The following is a 15,796-nucleotide window of genomic DNA, read 5'->3' on the forward strand; positions in this document are numbered from 1 at the left end:
TTTTAGAAAAGCAGGTTTATTGGTCGGGCTGCTCACCAGGACACAGCAACGTGAGAGGTTCCCCAAGCCCACGGAAAACTGCATCTGCCCACAGCTCAGGCCCCTTCAGGCCATCAGCACCAAGGGACCTTGTCCCACAATCCCCAACCTCCCTCAGCAGAGGGGTCTTCAACCATTCAGAGAGAAGAGAACCGAGAAAGGGAAAAGGAAGGAAAAAAAAAAAAAAGCAAAGCTTTGTATTGTATAAAAGGTTTGTGTCCCCAGGCTCCCTCCCCTAATCCCTTAAAACAATGAGCTGCAGTTCTAAAAAGCAGGGCAGAGAAGGTAAGGAGCAGGTGGGGGGAAGGAGGAAGCTCTCGGGGCCTCCCTTCAGGCTGTGACTGGGGAGAGGGGCTGTTCTTGCTTCTGACAAACCCCCTTTAATGGGGAGGAACAAGGGGACTCGTGTCTTGAGAACCTGGTTGTGTCTTGAGACTCTGATCTGAACAGAATCAGGCCTCTGGACTGGGAGCAACACTCCCTTCACCCCCAAAGATTCAGGAAAGGCACCCCAAGGACAAGGAAACCAATGAGGTCTTGGCTAGCTCTGCAGCTTTAGGATACTAGCTCTAGGGAAGGATTTTTTCTTTTTTAAACAGCGTCTCACTCTGTTGCCTAGGATGGAGCGCAGAGGCACCATCATAGCTCACTGCAGCCTCAAACTCCTGGGCTCTGGCGATCCTCCCGCCTCAGCCTCCCGAGTAGCTGAGACCACAGGCACGTGCCACCATGCCCGGTTAGGGAAGGAGCTTGAGAAAAAACTGCCAGGAGTGAACCAGGGCTGGCTGCTCTGTGATGTGCTCTCCCCACCTCCCCTCCAGCTCTCAACTTGGTGGCAGGGCCAGCACCCTGCTCTCCCTCCTAACTCCCAGCCTGCTACTGCCCCCTTCTGGGACCCTAATTTTCTGGACTTTGAGAAATGGACTGCCCCTGGGGACGCCTCCGAGAGCCCATTTGAGGGATCGGGTGGGGCTGACCTCTCTGTCCTCTTTGGATCATCGCCTTCTCACACTGTCCTCCCTCTTGATTCTGAAAAATGGTCCTGCTGCCCATGGAGAACCACAGTAAGATAGATTTCTCATGCAGCTAGTGAGGAGACTTCTCTCTTCACCCATTTCCACCTTCTCCTATTTTCGTTTTTTTTCCTTCTGTTGAGATGCAGTCTCACTCTGTCACCCAGGCTGGAGTGCAGTCACGATCTTGGCTCACTGCAACCTCCACCTCCCAGGTTCAAGCAATTCTCCCCACCTCAGCCTCCAAAGTAGCTGAGATTACAGGCATGCGTCACCATGCCCGGCTAATTTTTGTAATTTTAGTAGAGATGGGTTTTCGCTTAGTAAAGATGGGGTGTTGGCCAGGCTGGTCTCGAACTCCTGACCTCAGGTGATCCGCCCACCTCGGCCTACCAAAGTGCTGGGGTTACAGGCATAAGCCACCAAGCCCGGCCGACCTTCTTCTATTTTTCCATTCTCCTTTACAAAGCCATGGCCATGCGCTCCTGTGTACAGGTGCATAAACGTATCAGTGTGCCATCCCTCACATGCATGTTGTTCCCCACCCCTCCTTCCCAGGGCTTCTCTTGGCTCCAGCGTTCTTCTGGGACCCTCTGCAGATACAGCCTGTGCTGGACCTCCAGCCAGGGTGAGGGCTCATTCTGCTTTGTCTTCCCCACTGCCTCAGTTTCCCCCAAAAGCTGCTTTCACGTCCTTCTAGTAGGGGGCCTCCCATGGGGGCAAGGATCCCCTTTAGGATTCAATCTTTCCTCTTTGGGCAGTTTTGGCTTTGAGTCCCCCAGGCGTCAGGGTGAGAATGAAGAAGAGCTCAGTGAGCGGAATGATAGCAGCTGGGTGGGTTGCGTGGGGAGAGGCTGAGGGGAAGGCAGCCCCCCCAGGGGGGCCTAACCATGGAATCACTGAAATTTCCTCTTTGAGATCCCGACTTGGACAACCAGGACAGGGATTGACCATTCCGTTCCCATTCCACCCGGACTGTGTCCAAGCGGGGGCTGTCCACTGCGGGGGCGGCCTCCCCATCGGGTCCTAACAGCTCTAAGACTGGGAGGGGAGCTCCTGGAGGTGTGGGGAGGGGGGCGTGTTTTCAATTTAGAAAAATCTCAGCCAGTTCGGGCCGAGAAAGAATGCGAAAGAGGAAGTTCGGAAGGAGCGAGGAATGGGGTGGGTGGCGGCGGGGACGGCTCAGTCGCTGTCGCTCTTGTCCACCAGCACGGCGTCCGACTCCTCGGTGATCTCCAGCAGCGCGTGCACGTCGGGGCTGCTCCCGCGCCGCAGGTCGCCGGCCTCCCCGCGCTCCGCGCCGCCCTCGTCGTCGTCGGCGCCCACCTCCACCATCTCGGTGGCCTTGAGCACTTCCACCTGGCCCTCGCGGATCTTCTTGACGTGGAAGGTGAAGGGCGGCACCTTGTAGACCGCGGTCTTGGAGCGCGCGTACACCACGTGGTCGGGCGTGAAGGATTTGCGCAACTTGTCCCGAGACGTCTTCAGCTTCTCGCGCCGCTCGGCGGGCACCAGGCGCGTGCCCAGCTTGTTCATGCGCTTCTCCAGGGTGTGCCGCGTCTTCTCCAGGTTTTCCTTGGTCTTGAGGCGCGTCTTCTCCAGGTTCTCGCGGGTACGCACCTTGGTCTTCTCCATCTTCTCCTTGGAGAAGGCCTTCTTGAAGTCGTCCACGCGCCGCAGGCCGCTGCGCTTGATACGCTCTGCGCGGGACTCCTCGATAACCTCCTCAACCTCCACCGCCTCGTCCGACGACAGCTCCAGCGCCGCTGCGTCCTCCTCGGGCCGCTCGCCCTCGCCCAGCTCCTCGCCCTCCTTCTCTGGCAGCGCCTCCGACTCTTTCAGCGATTTGCTGATGCTCAGTTTGGCCGGCAGCTTCACTTCATCCTAAGGGAAGAGGAGAAGGGACATGAGAGGGGTCGGAGGAGGGGGACGTGGGCGAGCCTGAGTCAGGGTGGTGACGATCCTGGAGAGAGGGGAGCATGGGACGCTTGTGGTCCCCAGGAAACTGGCGGGCGCTCAGTAAATGTGTGTAGGCTCACGCCTGTAATATTAGCGCTTTGGGAGACCGAGGCAGGAGGATGGCTTGAGTCCAGGAGTTCGAGACCAGCCTGGGCAACATATCACCCATCTCCGGCCCCCCAACCCCGCGTCGCCATTCTTTCTCGCTCTCTCTTTTTTTTTTTTTTTTTTTTTAACGGAGTCTCGCTCTGTTGCCGAGGCTGGAGTGCAGTGGGCGCAATCTTGGCTCACCGCAACCTCCGCCTCCCGGGTTCAAGCAATTCTCCTGCCTCAGCCTCCCGAGTAGCCGGGATTACAGGCGCCCGCCACCACGCCTGGCTAAATTTTTTATCTTTAGTAGAGACGGTGTTTCTCCATATTGGTCAGGCTGGTCTCGAACTCCCGACTTCAGGTGATCCGCCTGCCTCGGCCTCCCAAAGTTCTGGGATTACAGGTGTGAGCCACCGCGCCTGGCCTCGCGCTGCCATTCTCTAAAAAACACATGTGTGTTGAACGAATGGTGACTAAAGAGACCGCGCGAGCAGGACCGAACTCCGGGTCGGAGATGGGGTTGCGTAATAATTGCACTTGGGCTAAAATCTCTGTGGTCGTCCAACCCTGTCCTGCGCCCTTTCCACCCGTAGATGATATTAAACCACTGCGGCCCTCGGGAGACACAGCTCCACTTTGGAAATGGGCGGAGCGCCCTCTGGTGCCGCAAATCGCACACTGCCCGAGCCAGGCCGAAAAGCAAGTGGTGGGAGTGTCTGTTTAGGTTGAAAGCGGGTAGGGGTTTGAGCCCACAGCTACACCTACCCACCCAAGCAGGTAAAGTAAAGGGAGTGCATTTCCCAGACTCAAGCTATTTCTTTTTTTTTTTTTTTTGAGATGGAGTCTCGCTTTGTCACCCAGGCTGCAGTGCAGTGACACGATCTCTGCTCACTGCAACCTCCGCCTCCCAGGTTCAAGCAATTCTCCTGCCTCAGCCTCCTGAGTAGCTGGGACTGCAGGCATGCGCCACCACACCTGGCTAATTTTTTTTGTATTTTTAGTAGACTCGGGGTTTCACCATGTTGGTCAGATTGGTCTCGAACCCCTGACCTTAAATGTTCCACCCGCCTTGGCCTCCCAAAGTGCCTGGGATTACAGGCATAAGCCACTGCTCCCGGCCTTAAGCTATTTCAGAACCAGCCTTAGAGATGGAGAACTGTGGTCCACCCTCCCCCACCTCCACCTTCCTTGACTCCATACTGTTTGGCTCCACCAGTGGTCATTCTCCCCACATTTAGAAATTGATATTGGAAAGAGGAAGAAGCTGGCTGGGAGCCACGGACATGTTTTCTCCCCAATCTGGACATTTCTTCTGGTTGCGACTTCCCTACCTTGGGATAGAAGAGAGATTACTTTTCAATTCTTGCTTTCCCTACCCCCTGCCCCCGGCACAAAGCCTGAGCTCAGGGGTCTAGGAGTAGGATGGGTGGTCTCAGATTCCCCATGACCCTGGAGCTCAGAGCCAGTTCTTTGCTTTTCTGTCTTCTCCTTGGAGGACTTAGCACCAGAACTGCTTTCCATTCCGGGAAGATTTTCCAAGAGCTTGACTCTGGCCAACATTTCAGAATCTCTGGATCACTCCCTCCCCCACCTCTACCCTCATCAGAAAGCAGGGGAGGCTGAGCACAGAAAGGGAAAGGGCAGACCAAGATCATCAATAGGATCTCCTTTTTGGCCCAGACTCCCTTTAGGGACTTTAAATGAAGGAATGAGAGATAGTCGCTTTTCTAAAGGGTTTTCTGAAGACCGTTTCCCAGAATTATAAGAAAAATCCTGTCCCCTAAGAAAATGAGGCAACATAAACTGAGTCCTCTCACAGACACACACACCCCCCTATACATAGGCCGCTCGGTATCTCTGCACCACCTGCTACAGAAATTCCTTCCCCAGCCCCCAACCTCTTTCCTCTTCCCTCCCATCAACATCCCCCCAGAGTTTCCTGATTTACACTGAAAACTAGGAACACCCTCTCCCAACTTCCTTCCCTTCTTGTCAATAGCATTAGCAGGGACAAAGAGGGAATGCTGGCTCCACCTCTTCTCTCATCTGGGCATCAGCTCTGCTGGGCACCAAGCCACCTCCAGCTCTCTGTTACCCAACTACACCTCCCAGCAGGCAAGGTGACCTGGGCACAGGGCATGCTGGGACTTGTAGTCTCTACCTACCATAGGTGGCTTAGTGCAGATCATGGGCATCCTAGGGCATTTTGTTTATCCTTCTGCCTCTTATCATTCACTGAGGCATTGAAGGGTGTTTTCCTTGTTCTGAGTGTAGGAGGGTCTCAACTTCTCTTTGCATTCCCTCTGATTTCCAATCATTCACTTTGGGGCTCCTACAATCACCCTTACCCTGCCTGCTACTGGAGTGCGTATCATTTAAGACTTATACATCATTGTAGGATCTAAACCCTCTTCATCCATCTCCACCCAGAATTTACCTGCAGCCCCAGTATATATATATATTTTAAAAAATTCAGCTCTGATCTTTCCTTCATAACCTCCCAGACTAAAAACCCACCCACGCCCCACCAAAGGGCGGAGAGAGCCCCTCCTTTCACTAAACTCAGACAATGTGAATAGGCTAGGGAGGGATTAAGGGTGACAGGCAGGGAATAGTCAGGAAACAGCCCCAGCTGCTGGAAAACAAATCCACTTTGTCTCTCTGCCCTACCCCCAGCATCCCCCCCTTCTCTCCTACCCCTGCTGCCTGCTCCACCCCTACCCCTAAAGGCTGAGCTGGCTGGTTTTCCTGGCCTCTGGCTTCCTAGATAAAGGTCTTTGCCAGCTGAACTTGGAAGTCAATGGGACTGGGGAGAGAGCTACAGACTTCTTATAGCCAAAGCCATCTTCCTAGTGCCTCATGAAAGGTCTCAAACTACAACATAAGGGAGCAATCCTAGTAAGAGGAGGTTTTTGTTTTTTGGTTTTTTGGTTTTTTTTTTTTTTTTTTTTTTTGAGATGGAGTTTTGCTCTTGCTCCCCAGGCTGGAGTGCAATGGCACGATCTCGGCTCACTGCAACCTCCACCTCCTAGGTTCAAGCGATTCTCCTGCCTGGGCCTCCCAAATAGCTGAGATTACAGGCATGTGCCACCACACCTGGCTACTTTTATATTTTTAGTAGAGATGGGGTTTCTCCATGTTGGTCAGGCTGGTCTTGAACTCCCAACCTCATGTGATCCACCCTCCTCAGCCTCCCAAAGTGCTGGGATTACAGGCGTGAGCCACCGTGCCTGGCCTTTTTTTTTTTTTTGAGACATGTTCTCACTCTGTCACCCAGGTTGGAGTGCAGTGGCGCGATCTTGGCTCACTGCAACCTCTGCCTCCTGGGTTCAAGCAGTTTTCCTGCCTCAGCCTCCCAAGTAGCTGGGATTACAGGCATGCACCACCACACCCAGCTAGTTTTTGTATTTTTTGGTAGAGACAGGGTTTCACCATGTTGGCCAGGCTGATCTCGAACTCCTGAGCTCAAGGGATCCTCCCACCTTGGCCTCCCAAAGTGCTGGGATTACAGGCATGAGCCACTGCATCTGGCCATTTTTGTGTTTTTGTTTGTTTGTTTTGAGATGGGTCTTGTTCTGTCAACCAGGCTGAAGTGCAGTGGCATGATTACAGGTCACTACAGCCTCAACCTCCTGGGCTCTAGTGATCCTCCCACCTCAGCCTCCCAAGTAGCTGGAACTACAGGCGCACGCCACCATGCCCAGCTAATTTTTGTAGTTTTTATACAGGCAGAGTCTCACTATGTTGCCCAGGCTGGTCTCAAACTCCTGGGCTCAAGTGATCCCCTTGCCTCGGCCTCCCAAGTGCTGAGATTTCTGGCATGAGCCACTGTGCCTGGCCAAGGGGAGGTTTATTCCTGGATTTAGAAATCTCTCCAGACCAGTAAGGGATCTGGGGGCTGTAACCCTATTCATCGTAGGCTTCCCCTGGAGTGACGGCTTACACCATAGGAGCTGCCTTCTTGGTGGAAGGTCAGGGGACAGGAGACGAAACAACTTGAGCTGAATCCTGGGATGATGTCCAATAGGCTGGCTCTGGAGAGGGTATTTCACCAGTAGCTTTTCCTCTCCACTCCAGGCCAGGTTTCCCCCATGACTCACAGCCTTGGAGTGCAGACTTGGTCCCACCCATCTGCCTGCTGGTACAACCACCACAAACACAATCCAAAATCATCTCCCTCCACCCCGGGCACACAGGCCAGGCACCCTTGTCCCACTCCTACTTCCCTGGCAGAGCTCCTAAGCCAAAGGAAGGACCTCAGGGGATGGCAAGGAGGGACGGCTCTGCTTGTTCTGTTTCCCTTTTTTATTAAACAAAACCACCACTCCCAACAGGCTTGGTTTCCAGAATTACCTTTAATGACCAGGTCTGAACAAAAGCATGTACAGCTCCCCCTGCCCTTTGCCAAGCACACACAGCTCCTCAATCCTCAATGGATGTAGAGGAGCCACAGGGAGGCTCCCAGCCTCTTCCGCTCCACCCCTCAACCCTGCTGTCTAAACTTGAGATCTGGCTTAGGAAGACTTTTGTAAGATTATAATGTCATTGAACACCTATTACACATCTGGCCCTTGGCCAGGCACTTCACATTTGTTAGGAAGAAGGGACAGGTGCCACATGGGTCTGGGTAGGAGGCTCTCCTGACTTAAGGCTGACCAGCTCTAGGTCCCCAACCACTGCCTGGGAATGGCTGGAGGAGACTGGAGAGGTAATTCAGAGACCCAGGATCTGCTTAGAGTGTATGTTAGAAGAGGGTGCAGAGGAGGGGAGAGGTGAAGGGGAGAGAATGTCTTTAAAATGCAGGACCTCTGCTAGAGGTTGCTAAGACAAGCAGATGAGAGACCCCAAGGGCAGAAGTGTCGCTCCCTTCTGCTCCAGCGTGCATTCTTGGCAGGGGTGAAATTGCATCCAAAAGGGTGAAAATTGATTCTTGGAGATTGGGAGGGGACTTAGATATCACAATGATTTGTGCCACTCCCAAGAGCCACAGTACATAAACAGATACACAGTTTATCTATTGCTTTAACATTTCATGAGGGAGATGAACAGCTTGGTTAAAAATATCTGAAAGGGGCCGGGTGCGGTGGCTCAAGCCTGTAATCCCAGCATTTTGGGAGGCCGAGGTGGGCAGATTACGAGGTCAGGAGATCGAGACCATTCTGGCCAACATGGTGAAACCTCATCTCTACTAAAAATACAAAAATTAGCTGGGTGTGGTGGCACAAGCCTGTAATCCCAGCTACTCGGGAGGCTGAACCAGGGAGGCGGAGACTGCAGTGAGCCGAGATTGTGCCACTGTACTCCAGCCTGGTGACAGAGCGAGACTCTGTCTCAAAAAAAAAAAAAAAAAAATCTGAAAGGGCCAGGGGCGGTGGCTCACGCCTGTAATCCCAGAACTTTGGGAGGCCAACGCGGGCAGATCACCTGAAGTCAGGAGTTCAAAACCCCGTCTCTACCAAAAAATACAAAAAACTAGCTGGGTGTGGTGGCACATGCCTGTAATCCCAGCTACTTGGGAGGCTGAGGCAGGAGAATCACTTGAACCGAGGAGGCGGAGGTTGTAGTGAGCCGAGATCACTCCACTGCACTCCAACCTGAGTGACAGAGTAGGACTATGTCTCAAAAAAAAAAAACAAAACTAAAAGGTCTCTATATGGGAGTGATTATGAAAACAACAACAACAACCAACAACAACAAAAACTGGCTGAGTGAGGTGGCTCACACCTGTAATCCCAGCACTTTGGGAAGCTGAGGTGGGAGGATCACTTGAGCCCAGGAGTTCAGAACCAGTCTGGGCAACATAGTAAGACCCCATCTCTAAAAAAAATTTTTTTAAATATTTTTTTAAGTTGAGAAACACTCTGCTATAGGAAGGCCAGAGGTCCTGAGCCAGAGCCAGCTAGAATGTCCCCCTCCTGGCCTCTGTGAGTTGGCAGCTTTTGGGCACCCCACCCAAGGCAGGATCTGGCAAACATAAGTGATCTCTTTGCAAAGCATTTTCTAAAAGAAACTGGAAAAAATACGTGTAAATGTTTTCCTCAGCTGCAGGGCGTGGGTGGAGAGGGCACAGAACAGACCCCAGGCCTGGGCCTCATGATGGCCCTCTCCAAAGAGGCTTTGACCCAAACTGGGTTGTCCCTGAGGAGGAGGCAGCAGGGGGAACGGCAGAACCAGAAGCCATGCGCCTTCATGCTGGGCAGCCTTCGGGTGCAGCTTAAGTGTGGGGGAGCATTTACTATTAAAAACAGAAACCAAGAAGTGGGGAGGCCCCTTCCATTCCCCTCCCACCCCCACTGTATACACCCCATTCTCCTGAACCCTGCATAACGCCAGTGTTCTCACAGTACCTGGCACCCGTCCACAGTGGGCAGTGGCTGGGGATGGTGGCCCTCCTGGCAGTGATCACCACCAGGCTGTGGGCTGACAGTGGACTGGAGAGATACCCCACGCCCACAGAACGGGACCCGGGAGACCCTAAACACTCCCACCGGCTGTCGGCTCCTCTGGGGTGGGCCGGGGCCCAGGCTCTGGGTAATACGGCAGTGCCCTAGGTGTCTGGTCAAAGGGTGGGAGCTCAGGCACTGTCTCAGGCTTCAGGTCAAAGGGCTCAGTCTCAGGCAGGTCAAAAGGCACGATCTTGGGTGTGGCCAGGTCAGAGGGTGCATTCGGCTTCTTCTTGGGCTAAGATGAGGAAAAGGGGTTTAAATGGGGCTTGGGGTGGGTGCGAAAGGAGTTGAGAAAAAAGGGCTTTGGTGGCATGCAGAGTAGTGGCTGGTGAGTAGGGAGGGGAGCACAATGTATTAGGATGGAAATAAACCCCCCCTTTTTTTTTTTTAAAGAAATGGGGTCTTGCTCTGTTGTCCAGGCTGGAGTGCAGTGCACAATCATAGCTCACTGCAGCCTCCAACTCCTGGGCTCAAGCAATCTTCTTACCTCAGCCTCCCAAATATCTAGGACTACAGGTGTGTACCATCAAACCCGGCTAATTTTTTGTTGTTGTTGTTGTTGTTGGTAGAGACAAGGTCTCGCTATGTTGCCCAGGCTAGAAACTATTTTATTTTATTTTATTTTTTTGAGACAGAGTCTCACTCTGTTGCCCAGGCTGGAGTGCAGTGGCACGATCTTGGCTCACTGCAACCTCCACCTCCCAGGTTCAAGTAATTCTCCTGCCTCAGCCTCCCGAATAGCTGGGATTACAGGTGCATGCTACCACGCCCGGCTAATTTTGTATTTTTAGTAGAGACCGGGTTTCACTGTGTTGGCCAGGCTGGTCTTGAACTCCTGGCCTCAAGCGATCCTCTTGTCTCGGTCTCCCAAAGTGCTGGGATTACAAGCGGGAACCACTGCGCCTGGCCTATTTTATTTTTTTTTGAGATGGAGTCTCTCTCTATCACCCAGGCTGTTAAACTGTAGTGCAGTGGCGTGATCTCTGATCTCGGTTCACTGCAACCTCCGCCTCCTGGGTTCAAGCAATTCTCCTGCCTCGGCCTCCCAAGTAGCTGGGATTACAGGTGTGTGCCACCATGCCCAGCTAGTATTTTGAATTTTTAGCAGAGATAGGGTTTCACCATGTTGGCCAGGCTGGTCTTGAACTCCTGACCTCAAGTGATCTGCCCTCCTTGGGCTCCCAAAGTGCTGGGATTACAGGCATGAGCCACCATCATGCCTGGCCTAGAAACTCATTTTAAATGCTTCATCAAGAGGGCCCTGGGAGCTGGGCACAGTGGCTCATGCCTGTAATACCTGTAATCCCAGCACTTTGGAGGCCAAGGTGGGTGGATCCCTTGAGCCCAGGAGTTCAAGACCAGCCTCAGCAACATGGCCCAGGTCTCTGCAAAAAATACTGTTAGTGGGGCCTGTTGGCACACGCCTGTAATCTCAGCTACTCGGGAGGCTGAGGCAGGAGAATCGCTCGAACCGGGGAGGTGAAGGTTGCAGTGAGCTGAGGTCCAGCCACTTCACTCTAGCCTGGGCGACAGAGCAAAACTGTCTCAAAAAGAAAAAAAAAAAAAAAAAAGGTCCCTGGGGCCAAAAGGGGTGGGGCAAACTCAACCCCATGAATTAATAAACACAGCTTCAATTGAACCCCTCCCTTCCTCCCTCTACAATATTCCCCAGTCCCATTCTTGGGCTTCCACCTCCAACCCTTCCCCAGCCATAATCATAGGAAGACTATGGAGGCTGCTAGGGGTGGATAAGGAGTTTTCTAAGGGGCCAGTTGTTGGATTATAACTGGGGAGGCTCAGATGAGTAAATACAAAGGCACACCAACTTCACTGTCTTCAGAGTCAGACTCTGCCAATCCCAGTTTTGTTGTTGTTGTTTTTTAGACGGAGTCTTGCTCTGTCACCCAGGCTGTGGAGTATAGTGGCATGATCTTGGCTCACTGCAACCTCTGCCTCCTGAGTTCAAGTGATTCTCCTGTCTCAGCCTCCCTAGTAGCTGGGATTACAGGTGTGTGCCACCACGCCCGGCTAATTTTTTTTGTATTTTTGGTAGAGACGGAGTTTCGCCATGTTGGCCAGGCTGATCTTGAACTCCTGACCTCAAGTGGTCCACCCACCTCAGCCTCCCAAAGTGCTGGGATTACAGGCATGAGCCAGTGTGTCCAGATTAATCTGTTTTCATTCTTCCCTGGGGTAGGGTGGACACAGGATGCTACCCCAAATGAGGAGAGGGATAGGCATGGAAGAGGGACATCCTGGCAATTTCCCTTTGGCCACGTCCCCACCTTCTGTCTCCCTCGCCAACCCTCCCTCTCGCTACCACTTAAGATATCATACACTAAAATGCACAGAGAGATCAGGATCCAAAACCAAGCTCTATTTTTTTTTTTTTTAACATAGGGTCTCTCTATGCTGCCCAACCTGGCCTCAAACTCCTAGTCTCAAGCAATCCTCCTGCCTCAACTTATTGAGTAGCTGGGACTACAGGCACACATCACTGTGCCTGGCAAAACCAAGCTATTTTTATGACAGGTGAGCCTATGTCCTGGGACCTCTGGACCTCTGCGGCAGCCCCCAACTCTCTCTCCTGAGGGGCTGAGTTGCCGAAGACAACAGGCTTCTTGCTTTGAGCAATCAGACGCCAGGAGAGAGGGACACTTGGGGGCACTATTGGACTCAGGCAATAGCAGTATTTGATAAAGCCTGTAGTCTCAAAAAAAAAGAGCAGCAGGTCCCAACCTGCCCTGCAGGGTACAAGGAGGAGGTGGGAGTGGCAGAGAGGCTGAAGAGAAAGGGAAACAACATGTCCCTCTCCTAGGCATGTGTGGAGTCCCTGCCAGGGCACACCATGGCTGACCAGGAGCTACACCCCTCCCCTCCCCTACACCCCTCCCCTCCCCTACACCCCTCCCCTACACCTCTCCCCTCCTACTGTCACCAGGCCAGGTGACCACACATTGCCTCTACTTCAGCACTCACAAGGCTAAGCAGCTAATGGCCACCAGTGCTGGCCACTCATAGCCAACACTGCACACACGCACACCCATACACACGCAAAGCAGCCCCAGGGCCAGGACTGTGCAACTAACTCCCTCAGCAAGTGGCGGAGCCACAGCCAGCCCTAGCTTAGTCAGGGCTAGTCTTCACCCAGCTTTCTGCTGCAGAGCCCAGAACGGAAGGAGGGGGTGGGGAGCAGTGAGTGTAGCGGAAGGGTATACCTGGGTTCTGGCTCCAGTTTGACTCCCAATCACTTGAGTGACAATAGGCTAGTGACTTCCCCTCTCTGGGCCTCAGCTTCCTAAACCACAAAATGAAGGAGATGAAGTTGATTATTTGCAAAGTGTCTTCTAGCTCAAGAAGTGTATAATGAGGCCGGGTGCGGTAGCTCATGCCTGTAATCCCAGCACTTTGGGAGGCCGAGGCAGACGGATTGCTTGAGCTCAGGAATTGGAGACCCTGGGCAATGTGGAGAAACCCCATCTCCACCAAAAAATACAAAAATTAGCTGGATGTGGTGGTGCACGTCTGTAGTTCTAGCTACTTGGGGGCCTGAGGCAGGAGGAATGCTTGAGCCCGGACAGCAGGGGCTGCAGTGAGCCATGATAGCTGCCACTACATTACAGCCTGGGCAACAGAGTGAGACCCTGTCTCAGAAAAACAAAACAAAACAAAAAACAAAAAAAAAAGAAAAGAAAAATTTAAAAAATGATAATGACAGAATGATGAAACATTCACAATGCTATATTTCCAAAAAATAAAAATGGCCCAAGCCACTCCTACTTCTGAGGTTAGTTGCTTAGCAATAATATCCCCTCCCCTCTTGCTATCAGTTGCCCACTTTGTTGTCTCCTCATGCTTTTGACTTTGATCTTTACAATATGAAAAATAAAAATAAAAAGACTGGGTGGCTCATGCCTGTAACCCCAGCACTTTGGGCGGCCAAGGCAGGAGTATCACTTAGGCCCAGGAATTCGAGACCAGCCTGAGCAACAGTGGGGACCCTCTAGAAAAAAAATTTAGGCTGGGCACAGTGGCTCACGCCTGTAATTCCAGCACTTTGGGAGGCTGAGGTAGGTGGATCACCTGAGGTCAGGAGTTCGAGACCAGCCTAGCCAACATGGTGAAACCCCGTCTCTGTTAAAAATACAAAAATTAGCCAGGTGTGGTGGCGCATACCTGTAATCCCAGCTACTTAGGACGGTGAGGCATGAAAATTGCTTGAATCCAGGAGGTGGAGGTTGCAGTGAGCTGAGATCATGCTACTGCACTCCGGCCTGGGTGACAGAGCAAGACTCTGTCAAAGAAAGAAGAAAGAGAGAGAGAGAGAGAAAAGAAAGAAAGAAGAAGGAAAGAAGGAAAGAAGGAAGAAAGGAATTTAAAAATTAGCTTGGCGCGGTGGCTTGTGCCTGTAGTACCAGCTACTTAGGAGGCTGAGATGGTGAGATGGGAGGATTGCTTGAGCCTAGGAGTTTGAGGCTGCAGTGAGCTATGATACGACCACTCCAGCCTGGGCTGCAGAGCTAAGATCCTTTCTCAAAAAAAAAAAAGGAGGGAGGGAGGAACCCAGGGATAGCATGATTTCCTTTCATCTTGGGAATACCCCTAAAAATACCCTCCCTGCTTTGGACCCAGTGACCAGGAAAAACAACCCAAACTCAGTTTGGGAGGAAGGATGTACTATGCATACTCTCCATGGCCGCTGGGTTTTAGGGATGAAAGGGACCAAAGCCCTGGATTGAGAATATTTTTGGACAAAGGTTTGGGGTTCTTCTGGAGCAAGGTAGCCCTAATTTGCGTTGAATCCAGGAAAGAGGTACAGGTTGGGTTGCGATTTGGGGAGGAGAAGCCATCAGGCTCTCGTTCCAGCCCTGGTGCCCTACCCTTTAATGCCCAAGAGACATCTAATCCCTTAAATGCTTCCTGGCCATTATCCCCAAGCACTTGCAGCAGGTCTGATGGGCCTTTGCTGCTGGTCCATATGTAGGTCACTGATTTTGCCTCCTCAAAACTGCTCCAGAACACATTTTTAGTCATGAGCCGCATAATGACATTTCAGTCAACGGACAGCATACACAACCGTGGTCCCATAAGATTGTAATGGAGGCTGGTTGTGGTGTCTTATGCCTGTAATCTCAGCACTTTGGGAGGCCAAGGCAGGTGGATTGCTTGAGGCCAGGAGTTCGAGACCAGCCTGGCCAATATGGTGAAACCCTGTCTCTATTAAAAATACAAAAATATTAGCCAGGCATGGTGGCTCACACCTGTAAATCCCAGCTACTCGGAAAGCTGAAGAACAATTGTTTGAACCTGGGAGGCAGAGGGGTTGCAGTGAGCCAAGATCGTGCCACTGCACTCTAGCCTGAGCAACAGAGTGAGAACTTGTCTCCAAAAAAAAAAAAAAAAAAAGATTGTAGTGGAGATTAAAAAATTCCTATCACCTAATGACATTGTAGCCATCATAATGTGTTAGTGAAATGAATTACTCAAGTGTTTATGGTGATTGCTGATATAAACAAACCTGCTGCACTACCAGTTGTATAAAAGTCTAGCCCATACAATTATATACAGTACATAATACTTGATATTGATAATACATGACTGTGTTACTGGTTATGTATTTACTATACTATACTATTTTTTTGAGACAAGAGTCTTGCTCTTTTGTCCAGGTGCAACCTCCGTCTCCCAGGTTCAAACGATTCCCCTGCCTCAGCCTCCCAAGTAGCTGGGATTACAGGCACCCACCACCACACCCACCTAATTTTTGTATTTTTATTTAGAGATGGGGTTTCACCACGTTGGCCAGGCTAGTCTCTAACTCCTGACCTCAAGTGATCTACCTGCCTCGGCCTCCCAAAGTGCTGAGATTACAGGTGTGAGCTACCGTGCCAGGGCTATTGCACCTTTTCTATGTTTAGACACATTTAGATACACAAATACTTACCATTGTGTTATAGTTGCCTACAGTATTCAGTACATTAACATGCTGTATAGGTTTGTAGCTTAGGAGCAATAGGCTGTATCATATAGCCTAGGTGTGCAGTAGGCTATACTGTTTAGGTTTATGTAAAGTTTACGTTTATGTTCACACAGTGAGGAAATGGCCTAACACTGCATTTCTCTGAACATATTCCAGTCATTAAGCAATGCATGACTGTATTTCTTTTTTTTTTTTGAGACCGAGTTTCGCTCTTGTTGCCCAGGCTGGAGTGCAATGGCGCGATCTCGGCTCACCGCAACCTCTGCTGC

At 51.7% G+C, this 15,796-nt stretch overlaps 1 protein-coding gene and 1 long non-coding RNA gene across 2 annotated transcripts in view; both read right to left on the reverse strand.

The window, feature by feature from the left end:
• CAVIN1 (caveolae associated protein 1) overlaps nt 1–15,796 on the reverse strand; it is a 20,731-nt gene continuing 4,935 nt past the window's right edge. Inside the window, exon 2 of the mRNA XM_054457605.2 lies at nt 1–2,936. Within this exon, the coding sequence (XP_054313580.1) occupies nt 2,235–2,936 (702 nt within the window). The 3' untranslated portion in view covers nt 1–2,234. The remainder of the gene's footprint in view (nt 2,937–15,796) is intronic.
• Nucleotides 7,438–13,047, reverse strand: LOC134738739 (uncharacterized). Its single transcript, XR_010124712.1, has 2 exons — nt 12,766–13,047; nt 7,438–9,782 (listed from the first exon to the last, which is right to left on the reverse strand). It is a non-coding gene; the product is annotated as an uncharacterized LOC134738739 (long non-coding RNA).

Source organism: Pongo pygmaeus, chromosome 19, assembly GCF_028885625.2.
Source record: "Pongo pygmaeus isolate AG05252 chromosome 19, NHGRI_mPonPyg2-v2.0_pri, whole genome shotgun sequence".
Classification (NCBI taxonomy): Eukaryota; Metazoa; Chordata; class Mammalia; order Primates; family Hominidae; genus Pongo; species Pongo pygmaeus.